Source organism: Nipponia nippon, unplaced genomic scaffold (assembly GCF_047370975.1).
Source record: "Nipponia nippon isolate SJK-2023a ecotype South Korea unplaced genomic scaffold, ASM4737097v1 scaffold_4, whole genome shotgun sequence".
NCBI lineage: Eukaryota > Metazoa > Chordata > Aves > Pelecaniformes > Threskiornithidae > Nipponia > Nipponia nippon.
Window position 1 is genome coordinate 110,995,678 of NW_028262358.1, and position 17,699 is coordinate 111,013,376.

The following is a 17,699-nucleotide window of genomic DNA, read 5'->3' on the forward strand; positions in this document are numbered from 1 at the left end:
ACACCAGGGGGATTTTTGCCACGAGAAATTGTTTCTTACACAAAACTAAAGTATTACCGGCGTTGGTGATGAGAACATTGCTTGGTAAAAAGGTTCTTTGATGATTTGCGGGGAGCAGCGTTATCAAGTAAATCACGTCTCTCTGCTCTTGACTACGACTTCTGTGCAACCAGCTTTAGTGTAAGGGGTGGAGGCAGCGTGTGGATATTGTCCTGGTTTTGTAGGTGTTTTAGGGATCATGAAGAGATCACAACTAACTTCTGGGAAGCTTGGTTTGATCCTTGAGTGTCCAGCTAACAGCAGAGCGTCTGGTATTACTCTCAGTACTTTCATAGCTGCTGTGTGGTCAGGAAGAAATGGTCTGAAATGGTCTGAATGTTCAGGAGTCTCAGCAGGGGAAAATGGGAGCTCGTTCATTCCTCCGTTCATTCATTTGTTCATTCATTCATTCTACATGCAATTTATTTTCTGCACACTTCTGAGCAAGAGCACAGGCAGAGTACCACCTAGCAGATGAGAACACCAGAAGACAGTGTCATCACAGTTTGCAGAAAGATGGATCTTACCAATAAGAGCATTAGAGATACGGACTGTGCGTCCTCATTTTCAAAATCGCATTAATGCCTTCCCTCGTTCCAGACGCCATGCCAAAATTTTACCACTTGCAATATTTAGTAGGATATGTTTCATACAGGTACCCGTGCTCAAGAACTTCTTTTTGCGTGCTTGTGAAGAAAATAAAGCAGTAAGTAACTGCCTACAAACAGCTACCGCTGCAAATAATGAGGGAAATTCTCCCTTTGCTGGTGTTTCTAGATCCAGAATTCTTCTGCTGGAATCCCAGCTGTCTCACAAATATTTTGGTCACGCTCAATCTCAGCCAGAAATCTCAGTCTTTAGAGAAGTCTGTATCTAGCTTCAACCTTTGCTGTTAACGACTGGTATAATAAACATGGGGCCTGTTGACCTTGTTTTACTCTTCAAGTTTGCAGGTCCTTGCTTCTTAACTTGCACTTAAAGGTCTGGGCCCATCTCTAACTTACAATCCCCTTTAAAACTTTATTATCCAAATAAATTCTGAAATGTTTTTACTGGACTTTGAACTTTTCTTCTGACAGATAACTTCTTTTATTTTCACATTTGGAAACAAACTCTTTTATGTTGAGGTCACAGTTTGTGAACACAAATGTTATCCTAGATTTAGGAGCCAGCAAGCCTCCTAAGAATTTGTGTGCCTTGTAATTACAATATATATAAAGCCAGGTTTTCTCTTTCTGAGCTGGCTGAAACTTTATATCTGATCTGACACCTTCCTAATCTGCAAGAAAATCTTTAACAATTTTTGCTTCTTTTTTCATGATATGCGGTTTGGCTGCATGTTAGAGGAGTAACAACTACGGCTGTAACCTGCTTGTGACACTTCTACGGCTACAGATGGAAAAAGAAGGAAAAAAAAAAAAAAAGAGTTCCTTAGAAAATGACAGCCGTACCACCAACATTGCTTGTCTGTCTGGAAAAGAATATTGCATTATCTAAAAGCAGATCTGTTCAGGATTTGCATTAGAACCTACAAAAGACTGAAAGCAAAACTGTTGCAGGAACTTGAATAGCTTCTTGCAGATTTTTAGATTCCTAAAGTTTTCATTTGAAGTGCTAATGCTAGGTTTTCCTTTTGAAGAAGGATGCAATGAAATGTTAGAGGCCTAATAAAAGTCAGTAAAAGACTAACGATGTCCTGAGCTTGTATCTTTTGAATGTGCTGCTACAGCTTCGAGGAGGGCCTCCTGTGGCCCCATCGCTCAGTCCGGGGGCGATTACGACCACCACCTCCTTCATGGATCACCTCGTGGGGAGCCACCGCGAGCCCACCTGCGCGCGGCGGGCGTCCAGGCAGCAACGGCCCTCAGGCTGCAGCGGGATGGGAGGGAGGGAAGGAACCACGTACGAGATGCGTGGAGAGAACCAGGCTTCTCTTTCTCTCCAAACATCATTAAGATTTCCTTCCGAACATAGTTTTTTTTACAAGTGAGTATCCCAATCCTTCAGTAAACATCTGCGTGAGACGCCTGGTGTAGATTTATACAAACCGTACACAACCAAGTATAATTTATGTGATTTCAGCCTCAACAGACTTCTCCCAAGTTACTGCCGGCAGATCAGAAGTGGAACCAAAAATAGCAGATCAGTGCTGCGGATAAGCACTCCAGCGGTTACTCAAGTCCCAGCACGGTGCCAGCGCCAGCCGATACACCGAGAGCGCGGAGCACAAGGGTTCACAGCTCCAGCTCCTCGGGACCAGCCGATCCTCTAGCAAGCAGGCTGACTTCACCACTGAAAATTACAAGAGCTAAAGTGACTTTTGAAATCAGCGTAATTTAATTATGCTTATAAATGAGGCTCTTCACACACAACAAAAAGATTACTCAAAATGAAGGAATTTGCTGTCTTTTAAGTGCTTTCCAAAAGATAGTAATTTAAAGCAAAGCAATCTTCTCTCTTCTTTATAAATCACATTATTTAAAAACTGCAATTCACATCTGAAAACTCCGACGAGTGATTTCCCGTACCAAATAAGGGCTGGACTGGCAACTTGCGGCGTTTGTTCCAGTTACAGAGTCAGCAAGACCAGGCCGTTTTATAATTACGGATCCTGGCTGGTGCTGATTAACGCATTTATACACTCAGCCATTCTTATTGAAGGAAAGACAAAAACGTTATTAGAGCTTTTTAATTTATTACAGGCAGTCTTCAAATGGCTGAGGGAAGTGCTTACACATACAAATATGTTGAAAATGGACAGACGCGGACTCAACAAAAATACTTTAATCTTAATAACCTTTCAGAAAAAAAAATCAAGCATTATTATACAAATTCAGAGTAAGATCCTATCACGTTTACTTTTTAAGTGAGCTTGTAACTTGTGTTTAAGGTCAGCATCACTCAGGAACTTTTCCTCCAGTCCAAGTCTGGTCTTTTCAGCTAGTGGGCGTACTGAGCTTATACAGTACGTCGTTTTCCAGTATCGCAATACTCCAGTATCCAAGTAGTACCAGGGAGTGGTTTAATCTTCAAAAGTCCACTTGTTCCACTGAAGGTGCGCTATTAAAACAATAGATGTATTTAAGAAAATAATTATAGTATCACTGTCATATTACAGCTTCTCCCGTTTCACTGTGATAATTGTGTAGCTTGAAGTTAAAAAGTGAGTTCTACAGCTAGAAAACCTGCACAAAGGAGAGAAGAAAACCAGAATCACTAGAGGTTTGTTCAAAAAGAAAGATCTTAATGCTTCAATTAAATAAAGTAGGTATGTTCTGCTTTTGAAAACAGACTTTCTTAACATTTATAAGATGGTTATTTTGTAAAAGTACACTTGTTACTCCACAGTTCAAAACGCTGTATCATCACGCAACAACATCCCACCCAAGGGCATAGCATTAGTTGTTGGTGCTGGAAATTTTCACACCTTTCAAAGCAAAGGTTATCCCAAGTTGTTGAACCAGTGTAGGGGGATCAACACTTCTCTTGGGCACAGACCTCTCTCCCCACTGAAAGAGAACAGCAATGTAAAAATGCAAATAGCACATTTGCCATCTGGAAAAAGCCAGACACTGAAGGGAAAGGACGACCTGGCTGTGCAAAATGATCATTTCTTAATTTTAACCCCCGCCCCCAGCTTCATTGGAGGAGCGCCTGCCCCGTTTTTACTGTGACCTAGGTATGAAATGTGCTTTCACTTTGCTTTTATGTATAATTGTAACAGCTCAGCCTGCAGTTTGCGTTTTACAGAGATGCAGAAAAATAGTATCCAACACTGAAGTCCTGTATTCTGGAACTGGAAGGCGGTAGCACGTACACGAGAAGTCAAGATTACTTTCTGAGACAGGCTTGCACTCGGTGTATTTCCCAGTTTGCATACTATAATACCATGCATTTTGCAGAACTAGCGAACCTTGTAGAAAACTGGATTAACTCTCAGTCTGTATTTAGGTATATTTAAGTTCTTCAGCATCAACTGTTATGAATTTGTATTTATTAGTAGAATACAGGGCATCTAATTTCGCAGCATCTGTCTAAAAATAGCTGTAGAGTTGCTGGTTAAAATGTTCAGGGGTTTATTAGCTTGGGTGTTCTCACTTCTGAGTAGATGGCTAGTTGTTGATACCGTGTGACGGGGAAAGCAAGGACTTTGAGTTCCGATTTAAAAACAAGCCAACCAACCCCCCCTCCCCACACAGACAACTACGAAGCACACTTCTCAGTACTGCAGTGAAATGAGCCTAAGGACAGCAGTTGTACGCTGACAGTCAATTCACTGAGAAAACCCAGTATCACAATTCTGAAGCTTCATTTTACAGATACTAAAAGATGGATGAATACAGATGTAGCTCTAACGTATTTTACGTATTTTTGCAAGCTAAAGCCACAAAGAGATCATGGTACTAGGCTAAAGCTACGCTGTATGTAAACTCTAGGAAGTGGAAGGGACCAATTTAAGTAGTTAACTGATCATAATGTTTCTTCTGAAAATTGCTACAGCATTGTGGCATCACAAGAACCAGATCTAACTGCTAGCTGCCAGCACTGGACTTAAAATTTTCACATCAGTTTTCATGCTTGTAGTTACCCCGTGAATTCCAACAAAGACAACCCAACGTGTTTCATTAGACTGACCGATTAGACTATTTCATATTTTATAAGCTTATTTTATTTCTTTGCTGTACAAAGGCTGAAATGCAAACCATCTCAATAAATCTACATTGGTAACTACCTAGACATGATACAGATATATACAAAAAGCCCAATTCTTTAACTTCAGTGTTGATACCATAGTTCATGCAGAGCTGGATGCAAACAATGCAAACAGCATCTACACAGTGTAAGGCATAACTCTCACGATATTTACATCTTGTTCCTATAGTGAAGGCTTCCGATACACCAGGTCTTTGTTACACTCGTATTTGACAGTCCTGCTTAGTAGTAGTGCAGCCTCAGAACTGAAAAGTGCATTTCTGTATTATATACATTCTCATAAGGATTATGGATCATTCCAGAAATAGTTTTCAAATCTTCGTTTTCAGAAGTAATTAATGGCCTATGTTTTCCGTCAATTACAATTATTTCATAAGCTAAAAATACCATTTTCCCAAAGCTCTGTAGATCACATGCAATTATGAAAACAGAGCTCCTAAAAGCAACTCTAGGAACTGTTGTCTTTTGACTTGGGAAGATAAGCAATCCTGTGAAAGCACTCAACCAACCCACTGCTGGTTTAAATTTAAAACACTTTGGAACACTTCAGGTTAGTAAGTTTGCAGATCCAAGCGGCTTTGGAAAAGCTCTATAACACAGGTATTTACATTCCGTATTAGATTTTTGAGTTGTAATTAGTCTGTCATCTCAGGTGGTTTGGTTTTTTTCTTCCCCCGGAGATCTCACTTTGAAAGGAAAAGTAAAAAAAGGAATAAGATTACCGTCATTGTAGGAAATAAAATTCCGAATCATTTCGCAAGCAAAATAAAGTAAAAAAATGCCTAAGATTAAGAAGTCAACTCTTGCCCTCAACTATAAAGCAGCACTGCTAAAAATAATTTATCTTTTGTGTTCTGAGCTACTGCAATTCCCGCCACATTTATTTTTAAACCACAACATCCTGCAGCACGGGGGCTCTTGAGAGACTGTATTCCAGCCAGTCTTGTTCTAGGAGATCAAAATACTTCATCCCCTCTTCTGTCTGCCCTCCCCGAGACAGGGCAGTAACGAGCAAGAGCAGCACGCTCTCGTTTGAAACAGCATCTTAACTCTCACGACAACTATTTCAGCTGAGCTGCTGGACTCCGCAGCGAGGCAGCGGAGAACTGACACGCGCTGTTCCATCCGCAGAGCGCAGCTCCGACAGGAAACCAGGAACGAGCAGAGGAAGGAAAGGGGTCAGGGAACAAGAGTGCCTTGCTACGTGTGCACCTGCCTGGCTCTGACCTCCTGCGATAACACAACAGCATCGACTTCTCTTTCAGGCGTTTCCTACGGTCCCACACATCTTGGCCCACAAACTATGACCACAAAATGATACTTGTACAGTACAGTTTTCAACTTTATCAGAATGGTATGACCGTCTTCAAAAAAAAAATTACATGGGGATAAAAACGTAAATGGAAGACATTACCTTCATCAGGAGGAACTGATGGCTCAGTTTCAGAAGTGACGGTATCCATATCTTCAAAAGTTTTGGCACCTGGCTTCTCTTGTTCCACCTCACATAGATACACATCGATGGGTCCTTTTGTGCTCTTCACATGTACTTCTATGCAATCCTACAAAACAGCGACTTGCGTATAAACCAAAGAACAAATCTTACACATCAGTTATCTATTTTTGCACATATTTTTAAGCCAATAGACTAAGAACAGAACAAATACAAGAATGACATAACTATATAAAATTGTGTTACTAGTTCTACATAAATTACGACTATTACAGAGATTTGTAGACCAATTATTAAGCACCATTAAGCTAACAAGGTTTCCTTTTTGATGAACGTGCACCTAAACGAAACTTTGTTTAGTCTTGTTACTGACCTTTAGATATATGACCAAGATTTACTATATATTTAGGAAGAGTAACAGGATTTAAAACTTGACAAGTCAATGCCATGGATCAGAAAACAAATCAGAGCACGTAGCAGCTTTAATAATACAGCAAAGCAACTAAACCGTGTTAATTTTACTGCTTTCCTTTAGCAGACATCATGTTGCAAGGCACAGAGCAAATCAAATTAAATGAGCAACAGAGAGAAGATTCTGTTCTCTCTGAAGTACAGCTTTTAAAATCCTGCCTTCTTTTGCTTCAGGAAGCCTCTGAAATCTTATCTTTTTCATCTCCACAGGATGAGCACCAGCTGCTTTTACCAGCGAAACCACTGCAGATCCATGCAGTGGATCTAAGTCTTCTGGTTCTATTGAGTCGTACCTCCTTTTCCTACAATATCACCTCCCTTTCTGTGCACACAGCAAGGCAGATGTGATGACTACACAACTAAGGACATTATAAAAAATGCACACGGAAAAGGAAAACAGAATTAAAGCCCCATTTGTTATCTTAAGCTTGCTTCCAGTATTCCCCCGCTTTCACAGCACTACCTTAAACTGTGGGTTCCCAGTACACAGGCCCAGGCGCAGTGGGACTGGGAGCAGAGGGTAAGGCTATGGCCCTTCTGTCTGACCTGCAAGGGGGGATGCCTGTTGTACCACGAGGTGAGGACAGGGCACAGCCCCCCACCTCTGTGAAAAATCCACCTTGACACGAGCCCCTAGAGGGCCGAAACCGACCACACTGTGCCTTTCATACTTTAGTATTGTAGTAACAATAACTGTCTACTCATTACGCAGTAAGACAGCATTTACATGCTGTTAAGATCATTATCAAATCATGCTTATTGCTTTGTTTGATTAGATTTACAATTTTTGTAGATTTCAGTATACAAACAATAACAGCTCTTTGCAAGTTTCATTATCCTAGCAATTATCAAACAAACCAACAGTGGAAATAAGTAACATTTATTACAGCTGTTCCATTCTCTCTAGCAAAACCAAATAACTAAAGCTCAGATATGTTTATTGTTTAATAATTTAGGTAAACAAAAAATACTGCAAATAAGTTTCTTAGACTATTATCCCTACAGCGTTGTTTAGTAGAACACAAGAAAAATAAAGCACCGATACTTGCTGTACATGACAAAGAACTTGGAAGTCAATTACTGATTGCTGCTGCAAAAAATCAAATTAGAGAACTTTTGTTCCCTTAAGACAGGAATGTATAAAACTTACTTCTTTAGGAATTGGTATTTCCAATTTGGTTTCCTCTGGAGCTTTGATTGCAATCACAATCTGTTCTTGAAATGCCTGAATGCTACGGATATCTTGATATGTCACATAAGCTAGTGTATACATTGGTCAAGGATTCTGTAAAGTAATTTGCTAACAGGCAGAAGCAAAGAGTATGATGGTAAGATATGCTGAAGCAGAATACCAGCTTAAGAAAAGTGGTAAACAGTTTAGCTCAGGTTACTTTAATACTAGCTTTGTAAAATTTAGTATTAGCTGATAAGTGGAAAACCTTTTTTCTTTATTTCTAGGAAGGAAAAGGCTTAAAAAAACCTGAGATATTCAATATTAAGAAAACAAACAAATTTGACAAACCGTTTTCACAGATGCCGTCATAAGTCTAAGGGAGCATTCCCTCCATAAAGCAGAGGAATGCTGCCCTTGAGAAACTACTTCTTTGTTTTCTAATAACTACGCATGTAAATAATTTCCTGGAAAACTATGGAATTATTTTCTTAACCAGAACAAGTAAAGTGTAATGAAGTTTTCCTGCTATCATACAGAAAATGGACACATTTCATTTGAGCACAGACCTTAACATTCTGCTAGGCAAGGGAGCTAAGTAATATTTTATTGCAACCTAAAGCCAAAATCCAATGTTTATGTCACATTAAAAGAAATCCCTTTTCTGTTATCAAAACCCCTCTGAAAGACAAGACTGCATTGGAACCTCTCTCAAGAGACAGAACAGTATTAGGACACAACCAACGTACCATTAGATCTTCTCGGCTACAGGCCATTGGGACTCTGTTTTGGGTCCTCTTTCTCATCTCACTAAGCAACTCAATCTCACTGGTAGGTCAAGACCTGCCCCTGAGACAACTTTATTCTATAACGGAGAGAACAAGGTGATGGTCAGGGTACCAGGACTATTGCCCCACTTCCATTCTTCTGCAGTGGGAAGGTCACAGAAGTAGCACTCCCCTGAGAACAGGCTAGATTGCACATGATACTGCAAAGCAGGGCACGTGACTAGTATACACCAATATAAAATAACCGATAAATTTCCTATTATAAAACTCATTATCAAGTATTACTGCATACCTGTGGTATCAGCCTACACCTATTACTAGATACCTGAGTACTTGCAACCAAAACCACGTGTTAAAGCAATGCAAGAGTTAAAAGGATATTTTGCATTTTCTTTGTCATCTGTTAGTTCAAATAACTGATGAGCACAATCCTTGATTAATTCATCCAGAGCTTCCTCCATGGCTGACAAGTCAGAAAGTTCATCTTTAAGGTTTTGCTGCTCTGGTGCTTTTCCGACAACTTGGTCAAGATTAGAACCTCTAGAAGAATATGAAAGTTGTCCAGTATGGCTATATAAATAAGATCCTGTTTATTGAACACAAAGTATACTAATAGAAGACAACAAGGAACTCTGGCATCCTTTACTCTGCTGAAATAGGCTTCATTGTGCTTTTGCACTTGATACTTGTTAATATAGTAAGTAATTCAGAGAGCCTAAGGATACAGAAGAACTTAGAATATTTTTATCTATTAAAAGTAATTCAATATGCTTAAAAGTACTCTCAAAGTTATAAACATTACTCAACATTGTTGGGTTTTATTGTTTCAGAAATTAGAAGTTTCAAAGCCAACTCACACCCACTGGATAAGATTCTTAGATCTTTTCTGAATTAAGTGGATTCCATCCAACACATTGGTGATGTCATACACTCTTCGTTTCCGTACTCCAAGTGTTGTTGCTACTTCATTTAAATCAAGGACACCGTCCGGAGCTGTTTTGACAAGATCCATGAATTTTCGGGTCAAATGAACCAAGGATGCATCAAATCGAGGCTTTTTGACTTTCAGAGTTCCTGTAAAGTTTTGATAGAATATTTGGGGTAAACTACTACACGAGTATGAAGTGTTCCTTAGAAGAACAATAGTGATGAAGTAGCAATGAAGATAAAAGGCTGAAAACACTGTCATTATTAATGCTGACATTGCAATCGCATCATATAAAGTCTATTAACTACATATACCTTCATTTGTTTGCAATGATTGTATCTTAATAGCAAGCATGCATCTTCAGGCTTTCAACGTTCATGACTTCAGACTGCTAGTATGGACACTAACAGGTACGTAACTATGCTCTATAGGAGCTCAGACCACTGAATGAATACCAATGAAACCTTCGATTAACTATAGATAGTGTCAGGGCACTGCCAGAGAACTGCAGCTCTATCATCAGCTCCATCACACTGTTAAAATGTTGTTGTTGTTCCCCCCCGCCCCCCCCTTGGCCCAAATTAACCAGTAGATCTCCCAGGTAACATTCAGGCATGGTTCAGGAGTTTGCCTCATTTCAGGGACTGTTTCAGCCTGGATGTGACCAATCTGTTCTGGAGTCTGAGAACCTAATATATGGACAAAATCTGGCTGTACTATTTGGCCTCAGGACAAAAAGAACCGGTGATGCCATTGTTTAATTTACTAATGCCACAAAGATCTAAAGACACCAGGACACCACAGGTTTAAGAGAGGTCCCTGTGCTATGTGTATCCATTACCAGCATATCTGCAGAAACAGCAGAGAAGTTACTGATGAACACCTTGTTTAACTTCAGATTGTTATTTATGTATCCATAAAGCACAAAAAAGTATGTATTTTTAAAGCACAAAAAAGACATGGTACACATGCACTCATCTGATGCTAGAGTCAATGAAAGACTGTCAAATCCTGCTGTTACTTGTCTTTTCTCCTGCAAAGCAAACCAGGTATTTCATACCTGATCAAACTGAGTAATATTCCAGTCTAATGCTTCAAGAGAACGCACGTGCGTGTGTGTTCGTGCACATGGCTGCATGTGTAAGGAAGCTTCCCTAGGAAACACTCTACTTCAAACTGCAGTATTTTTACCAGGATGAATGAGAAATGCACTTTTACTCGCAGTACATCACACCCATCCCATGGCTGCACGATTGTGCACTCTTTAGCATGCAGTGACAGGTTCAACAACTCAGTTTTGGACTGTGCTACTGTGAGATGTGCGAGACTATTCAATTTGTGAGAAAAAAAAACCAAAACAACGCAAATTCACTCAAGCTTGTATTTACATTTATTAATACCGGTTGAAAACATATGTTTGCCAGCACAATGTTCCAGTTTTCTCTAACTCACTTTTCCCATAAGTTATTTTCTTTACAGCAGTGGGAAGGTATACTTGCAGGAGATTTAAAGAGGAAAAACTATGAAGAATGTGTTGCTTCATATCTGTTATTTCATTTAATGTGCAGCATTCCTCCTGTTCTGCCTATATTAGATATATGACAATTTATCATTTGTTTACACCATGTACTCAGCATTGTGAAAAGCATGAAATACTTCATAAATAATCTTCAAACACAGAACACAGCAACTTACTTCTCACAAACTGTACGTCATCATCCACGCTCAGGTTGATCATTGGTGGCTGGGAAAAAAAACAACAACAAAAAAAGAAATAACTGACATAAAATGCTATATACACAGGAAGCTTCTCCAGAGGAAATACCCAAATCAACTCCACATGCTACAGCCATCAGAGTGCTGACGACTCAACAGATATTACGATGAAGGAGTGTCACGGGATAGAAGGGATGCACGCTCATTAATTCCTGTTAGAATTTTCAGCCCTTAATCTCAGCACATCTCCCTCTGTCTTGGAAAGCAGGAAACACCACCGAACTCCCTAACACTCAGGCAATGGTCACAACACAAAGAGATACCTGTATAAACTCTGCAAATACAAGTTTCAGCTATTCCAGCTCACATACAGAAGATACACCGCTATTATACAGCATTACAATTATTCTGTAGTAGACTTGCAGACTGGCAGCAGAGTCTGCTCTGGTCAAGAAACTCACAGGATAAGCCTAAGTAAGTACTTCATTCCACTCCCCACCCTAATTTAACAAAAGGAGTATTTTCAAATTCAGACTCATTCCAATTGGAAGAGACCTGAGAAGGTCTCTGGTCCAACCTCCAACTCCAAATAGGAGCAGCCATTAGATCAGAGCAGCTTACTCAAGGCTTTACCCAAGTGGGTCTTGAAAATCTCAAGGGATAGAGGCTACACCTCTCTGGGCATCCCACTCCACTGCTTGCCTGTTCTCACAGTGAAAAAGTTTCATTTTACATCAAGTTGCAACCTCTTTTGCTTCTTTTGTTTCAATTCATGGCTATTTCCTTTCAGCCTCCCATCATGCACAGCTGTGAAGCGCCTGGCTCCACCTTGTTGTTAACTTCCCTGCGAGTACTGAAGGGCTCCGGTGGCTTTACCAAGCTCCCTCAGCAGTTTACCAACAGCCTTCCTGTACTGGTGGGCCTAAAATGGACAGAGCATTCCAGGAGCAGCCTAGTACGTGCCAAGCAGAGAAGAAGAATCACTTCCCTTGATTTGGAGGCTATGCTCCTGCTAATACAGCCTGACATACCTCAATGCCAGGGCACAGCGTTGGCACGTGTTCAGCCCACTGTCCATCAGCACCCCCAGGTCCTCTCAGCAGGGTGGTCCCCCAGCCACTCAGGTCCCAGCCCGTACCACTGCAGCGTACAGGCCCAGGTGCAGGGCTTCACACTTGAATTTTCAGCTTCCTTGGTTGAAGTCTGAGGTGCCTGATAAGCCATTCCTCCAGCCTGTTCCTAGCTGTCTGTGGCACCTTCCCCATCCATGAACATCACGAGGGTGCATCCCACATCCTCCTCCTCCTATCAACAGGACAGGTGCCAGGATACATCCCTGAGGAACTCCACTTGTAAGCCACTTTCAGGTAAAGTATGAACGACTAACTGCTCCTCTTTGAGCCTGACGATCTAGACAGGTTCCTTTTTTACTCATCTAGTAGTCTACAATCTGTAACATCCCAACTCCAGGAGGAGCATGCTGCACACGACTGTTTCAGAAGTCCTGTTAAAGCTAATGTAGATGACATCAAAGGCTTTGGATCTACAGATCTGGTCATTTCATCACCAAAGGTAATCAGTTTGCAAGTATAGTCACGTTGGCTATTCCCAATTGCCTTCTCCTTCACATGCCGAGAAATAATGTCCAAGAGAACTTGCTTCATGACTTTCCAAGGGACTGAATGAAGACGAAGCTGTAGCTGACCTCCACAACCTCTCAAAGATGATAAGAGAGCAACCTCACAATGACATCAGCCAGCTCTCTCAGCCCTCTCAGGATGTACCCCAAGTGGGTCCTACAGACTTGTATGGGTTGAGATTCCTCAAGAGATTCCTAACTTGACATTTTTCCATTGCTGGTTGTTCCTCTCCTTGAATCCTGTCTCTTAGACAAAGCGTAGGGGACATCAGTTCTGAAGGCCCATGCAAGAAGGCCAAGTACTTCAGCCTTATCTGAGTCTGCTCTTCCTAAATCACCTGTCCCATTTACCAGCAGGTTCACACACCCCCCCTTATCACTAATGTAGCAGTAAAAGTTCTTCTTGTCACCCTTGACACTCCTTGCTAGTTTCAACACTAGAACTTTGGCCTTCCTAGCACCATACCTACGTGTCCAGACAGCGGGTTTTTTTATCTTTCTCCTTGATAGCCTGTCCTTGCTTCCACCTCCTGCAGATTCAGAAAAGCATCACCTCTGGTTGATTCATGTACACACCTACATAAGAAGCTGTGCCCAACACTCGCTGTTTCTTACAATCATCATCTCCAATAATAAGAAATTTCCAATTACCAGTGTAAAACTTTACATAAACTTTTTCATGGCTTTAAGACAATACTACCAAATATCATTTAGCCCAACAGCCAAGGTTAATAACAATAAACATTTTTAAAAAGTATCACAGAGTTAGAAGTAGACCTGGTTTTTGTTAGCTACCTCATAACATTACTAAAAGTAGCAGTGGAAGCTGCATATAAGACGACAACCTGAACATCACAGATGTTCATCACAGAGAACAGAACGCACAGTTGCAGTCTGTTTTTCTCAAACACAGCTACAGCCTATTTAGCCCGATTAAGAGACTACAGGTAACACAGCTAAGAAAGCCGTCCCTTTGACCATGACTAACATCACTACCTTGTCCTTTCCCAGGCAGCCTGCTAAAGCGCGACGACGGAGGGATGCACCCCAACGCCCCTTTCGGGCACCGCTCCGGCCGGGCCTGCCTCATCTTTCCAACTCGGGCATCTCCCGCCGGGCAGGCGAAAGCAAGGACTTTCGGGAACCTCCTCAAAACCTCCCGCCTTGGGCGCGCAGCCTTGCCGCGCCGTCCCGCCCTTTCCCACCCACAGGCAGCACCTCCCTTCCCCGCCCGCCGTGTACCTCACTCACACGCAGCGTGTCCGGCCGCAGCGGCCTCAGGCGCTCCCACTTGCCGGGGCTGGCCATGTTCGCCCGGCCCCTCCTCCTTCCCCCGGCCGGCCTGCCGCGGCCTAGCGCGGCGGGAGGCCTCTCCCGCCCTGAGGCGAGGCGGCGGAGGGAGGGCGGGCGCTCAGAGGCCTTCACGACGAGCCCGCGGGCCCACGTCGGAAGAAGCCGCCGCCATCCCCACCCCACCTCCGGGAGGAGGGGGCGGCAGGGCCCTCCCGGCCTCGCCGCAGCCGCTATGGCCGCCGCTCCGCCCCGCCCGGACGCTCGGGCGGGAGCGCGGAAGCCCCGCCCCCTGCGCACGCGACGCGAGCGACGGTGGCGACGACGGGCCCGCACCCCCGCGCGCGCGGCGAGGCGGCCGCTTCCCTTTCCCACCGGCCCCTGCGGCGCGCTCGCGCCGCCGCCGCCGCCCCGCCCACCCCGGGTTTCCCGCCCGTCAGCGGCCGCCGGGGCCGGGGCAGGGGCCGGGCCGGGCTCTCCGCCCCCTCAGCGGCGGGCAGGTGTGCCGTCAGGGGGGGTCCTCTCTGCCCAGCGCCGGGAGGGAGGGGACTTCTCCCGGCATCGCCCGGATTGGCGCTTCCTCCGCTCTCATCACCCTCCCAGAGCGGCGGAGAAAAGGGTTTGCTCGCCCGCTGCCCTGTCGGCCTGCAAGGGGAGCTCCCCTGAGCGCTGCGGTGGGCTAAAGTGGGTTAAAACGGGGAAGTTCTTAGCACTTCGGTTGCAGCAAGGAAGGAGGTTTTGCTTCCCTCGGTGTACAGCGCGAGCAAGGGGAGAGCGCCCTGCCGAAGCACCATCGTGTAAATAGGTGTGAGAATAATTAGTATTGCTTGCTTGCCAAATAACCTACTTCTGTCATGACTTGCTAGTACGAGAAGGCCAAAGCTGTGTATGTCACTCACTGGGGAGACCAGGATCCCATGCCCATGTCAAGAATAAGTTAATTGGGAGAGGTTTGTGGGTGAAGGGCTAGCTATGTTCCTCTAGGGCCAGAGAGGAGCCAAGAGATGTTGCTTGTCTGAACCCAGCCTGTCCATTTACCCCCCAGCAAGAGGTCCCAGATCCTTTCCCAAATTCCAATTCCATACCTCCTGCCCTTTCTTCTGATAACCTTTTACAAGTGCTGACTGTTGCCTTGCTCATTTGTCAGCATCAGCAGTAATCTCAAAATTTCCAATTTAGTAGGTAACTTCTGTTTGTCAGACGAAAACATTTCTTTAAAACACAGCTCCTTGTTAGATCGCCGATCTGTTGCTTGATTGCTCTTTATGGCAGTTCATTGTCCTCTACCATATTGTACAACAGATAGGTCTGTCATGGAGTTCTTTTTGCTTAAAGAATTTGTGAACTATTTTACTTCCCCCACCTACACCTTAGGTGAAATTTCCAGTCACTTCCCTTCCCCATCCTCAGGGCAGGTGCTCTGGAGAAATGTGAATTTCATTGGAGAGTGTGTAAAACTGCCAGTCTGGTATGAGGAATTCAAAGCCATGAAGAACTTTGTTCATCTTCTAATATGCCAGTCTGGAGAGGTCAAATAACACTCTCTTATCTTGAAAAAATACTGAATTAATTTTAATTTACTAGCAGTTTCTTATCCCTTCAGGTTAGACATTTCTTTGGAGTAGCTTATGTCACCACTGATACATCAGATGCCCTGATAAAGGATGGAGTCTTCTTCAATTACTTGCATGGTAATAATTGTCCTTGTAGAGGTGTGTAGAACTAAGGTGGGTTGCTCTAACCAATTTATAAGAAAAAAAGGGGGAAAAATATGTTACAGCTCCTCAAACGCACGATGTCTGTGCTTCAGGAGACGTGAAGCCTTGAGTTGTGCAGTTAAAGACATCGTGCAACTGTTGCTTGTCAGTATTCCCTAGAATACTGATCTAAGCTCCTTAGAGAGCTTAGACTGCTGCAGATGCAAAAGGTTTTCCTGTCATGGAAGGAACGCATCACTGAAATGTAAAAACACTCATTTTTGTATGGGCAACATGATCCTTGCTAACTACTCTGTGGTGATAAATGTAGTCCCATAAGGAATGAATATTTCTCCCCCTTTGTTATACTCTTGACTGGAAGTCATATCTTAAAAGTTGTGTAAACCCACTGTGATAAAGCAGTTTTTTCTCAGCTGGAACAGCAAAATGGTTTGGAATAGTTATCTTGGGCAGCTTTAGTTTGGGGTGGTGTAAGGAATGTGCCATGCAGTATAAAAATCATTGAATAGGATTTTGATGATTGTTGGGTAGTCAGATATTAGGAAGGCGGCTAACAACTCATAATTTGAGGATTAGGATACATGAATTTCTGTATTAACCCATGTGGAAAACATTGCATCAACGTTGAACTATGCTGTTGTTCTAGCCAGTCATAAGATCAAATTCTGTTGTTCCTGTCCTTCTCTGTCCTTGGCTGCTGACGTATCTAACTGAGCGAAGAAAAGCCCTGCATGGATTCAGATTCAGGAACGTTTTTCTATATTTACATGAAAATTACAAAGTCTAATTCTTTTTGTAAATGAAAAATAGATTTTGAAGTTACTGACTGGACTATCAGGAGTTTTGGCTGTGGCATTCTGTTGATCAAAGAGTTTGATTCTAGTGTGTTATTATTTACAGTTTATAAAGTGGAAAATCAAATTTCTCCCACATTCTTTATTACTCTTATAGGTGAAAATGTAAATTATACCCTGTTTACTGTTATCTTATTGCATATGTAAATGGCTGTGCATTCTTTTTAATAACTCCAGGCATTAATCGTACAAGACATGATTCTTAAAATGAAAGATTTGCTTATTTATCTGAAATCGTTTTCTTCGATTGCATCGATTCTTAATCTGCCACCAGGGGGCAATAATTCCATTTTCTAAATCTGGGGGTTTTTTTAACATTAATACAGATGAACAGTGGTTTCATTAAAATTTTTGAGGGACTATATGTGAAATTCAAAAAATAATTTTTTTAGAAATGCCTCACTTGCGTATTTTAATGCCAATTAAATTAATATTTTAATATTTTACTCTGCACTACTTAGGCATGTAGGTTTTACTTTTATTTTGAGCAGCTGAAATTAGACTGCTTTGTAAAAGTTGTTACTGGTGAGCTTCATGCAGCACTGTAATGGTGCAAGGTTTGGATTTCATGCAAAATAGGATTTTTTTGTGGTTTTCATATTGCCGTTGTAATATTTTAAAATTTGTTTTGAATGCCATTACTTTCCTAATCTTCTTTTATTTTTTTGTTCCACTAATGTCCTATTAATATTTGCTAGCCTATGTGTGTAATCCTGAATTTGGGAATTATATCACCTGACAGGTACCTTTATATCCTTATGTGATATGTATTTTTTTTATTTGTGTGCATAGTAGTTCCAACATACTGCGGTTAAAGCCAAGGCTGCCTTCTGTGAAGATCTGTACAATTCTGTATCAAATGCAATCTTCCCTTTAATGATAATCTTGTAACTGGATCTTCCATTAGGTGCATATGTAT

At 42.2% G+C, this 17,699-nt stretch overlaps 1 protein-coding gene across 8 annotated transcripts; it reads right to left on the reverse strand.

Moving 5' to 3' along the window:
- Window positions 1-2,808: 2,808 nt before the first annotated feature.
- E2F6 (E2F transcription factor 6) lies at window positions 2,809-14,570 on the reverse strand. Of its 8 annotated transcripts, none has more exons than XR_015708581.1 (9): window positions 14,161-14,570; window positions 11,259-11,307; window positions 9,493-9,709; window positions 9,016-9,175; window positions 7,827-7,940; window positions 6,167-6,314; window positions 5,361-5,438; window positions 3,467-3,548; window positions 2,809-3,099 (listed from the first exon to the last, which is right to left on the reverse strand). XR_015708581.1 is itself a non-coding variant. In XM_087776202.1 (8 exons), the coding sequence occupies exons 1-7, from the start codon at window positions 14,224-14,226 to the stop codon at window positions 5,401-5,403; spliced, it is 792 nt and encodes a 263-aa protein (XP_087632328.1). In that variant the 5' UTR covers window positions 14,227-14,570; the 3' UTR covers window positions 2,809-3,099; window positions 5,361-5,400. The 8 variants fall into 8 exon arrangements, 6 of the variants coding, with proteins under 6 accessions (XP_087632328.1, XP_087632327.1, XP_087632326.1 ...); XR_015708580.1 differs by having other exon boundaries at window positions 2,809-3,224; XM_087776202.1 differs by lacking the exon at window positions 3,467-3,548.
- Between the last annotated feature and the right edge of the window lie 3,129 nt (window positions 14,571-17,699).

Bases quoted from the DNA above. Each gene is read 5' to 3' on its own strand.
- E2F6 (XM_087776202.1), bottom strand. From the start codon at position 14,226: ATGGCCAGCCCCGGCAAGTGGGAGCGCCTGAGGCCGCTGCGGCCGGAC. The intron at 6,315-7,826 runs GTAAGTTTTATA...GCTGTTTTGTAG, and splicing joins AAATACCAATTCCTAAAGAA to GATTGCATAGAAGTACATGT. The intron at 5,439-6,166 runs GTAATGTCTTCC...TTCCTTTCAAAG, and splicing joins ATCAGTTCCTCCTGATGAAG to TGAGATCTCCGGGGGAAGAA.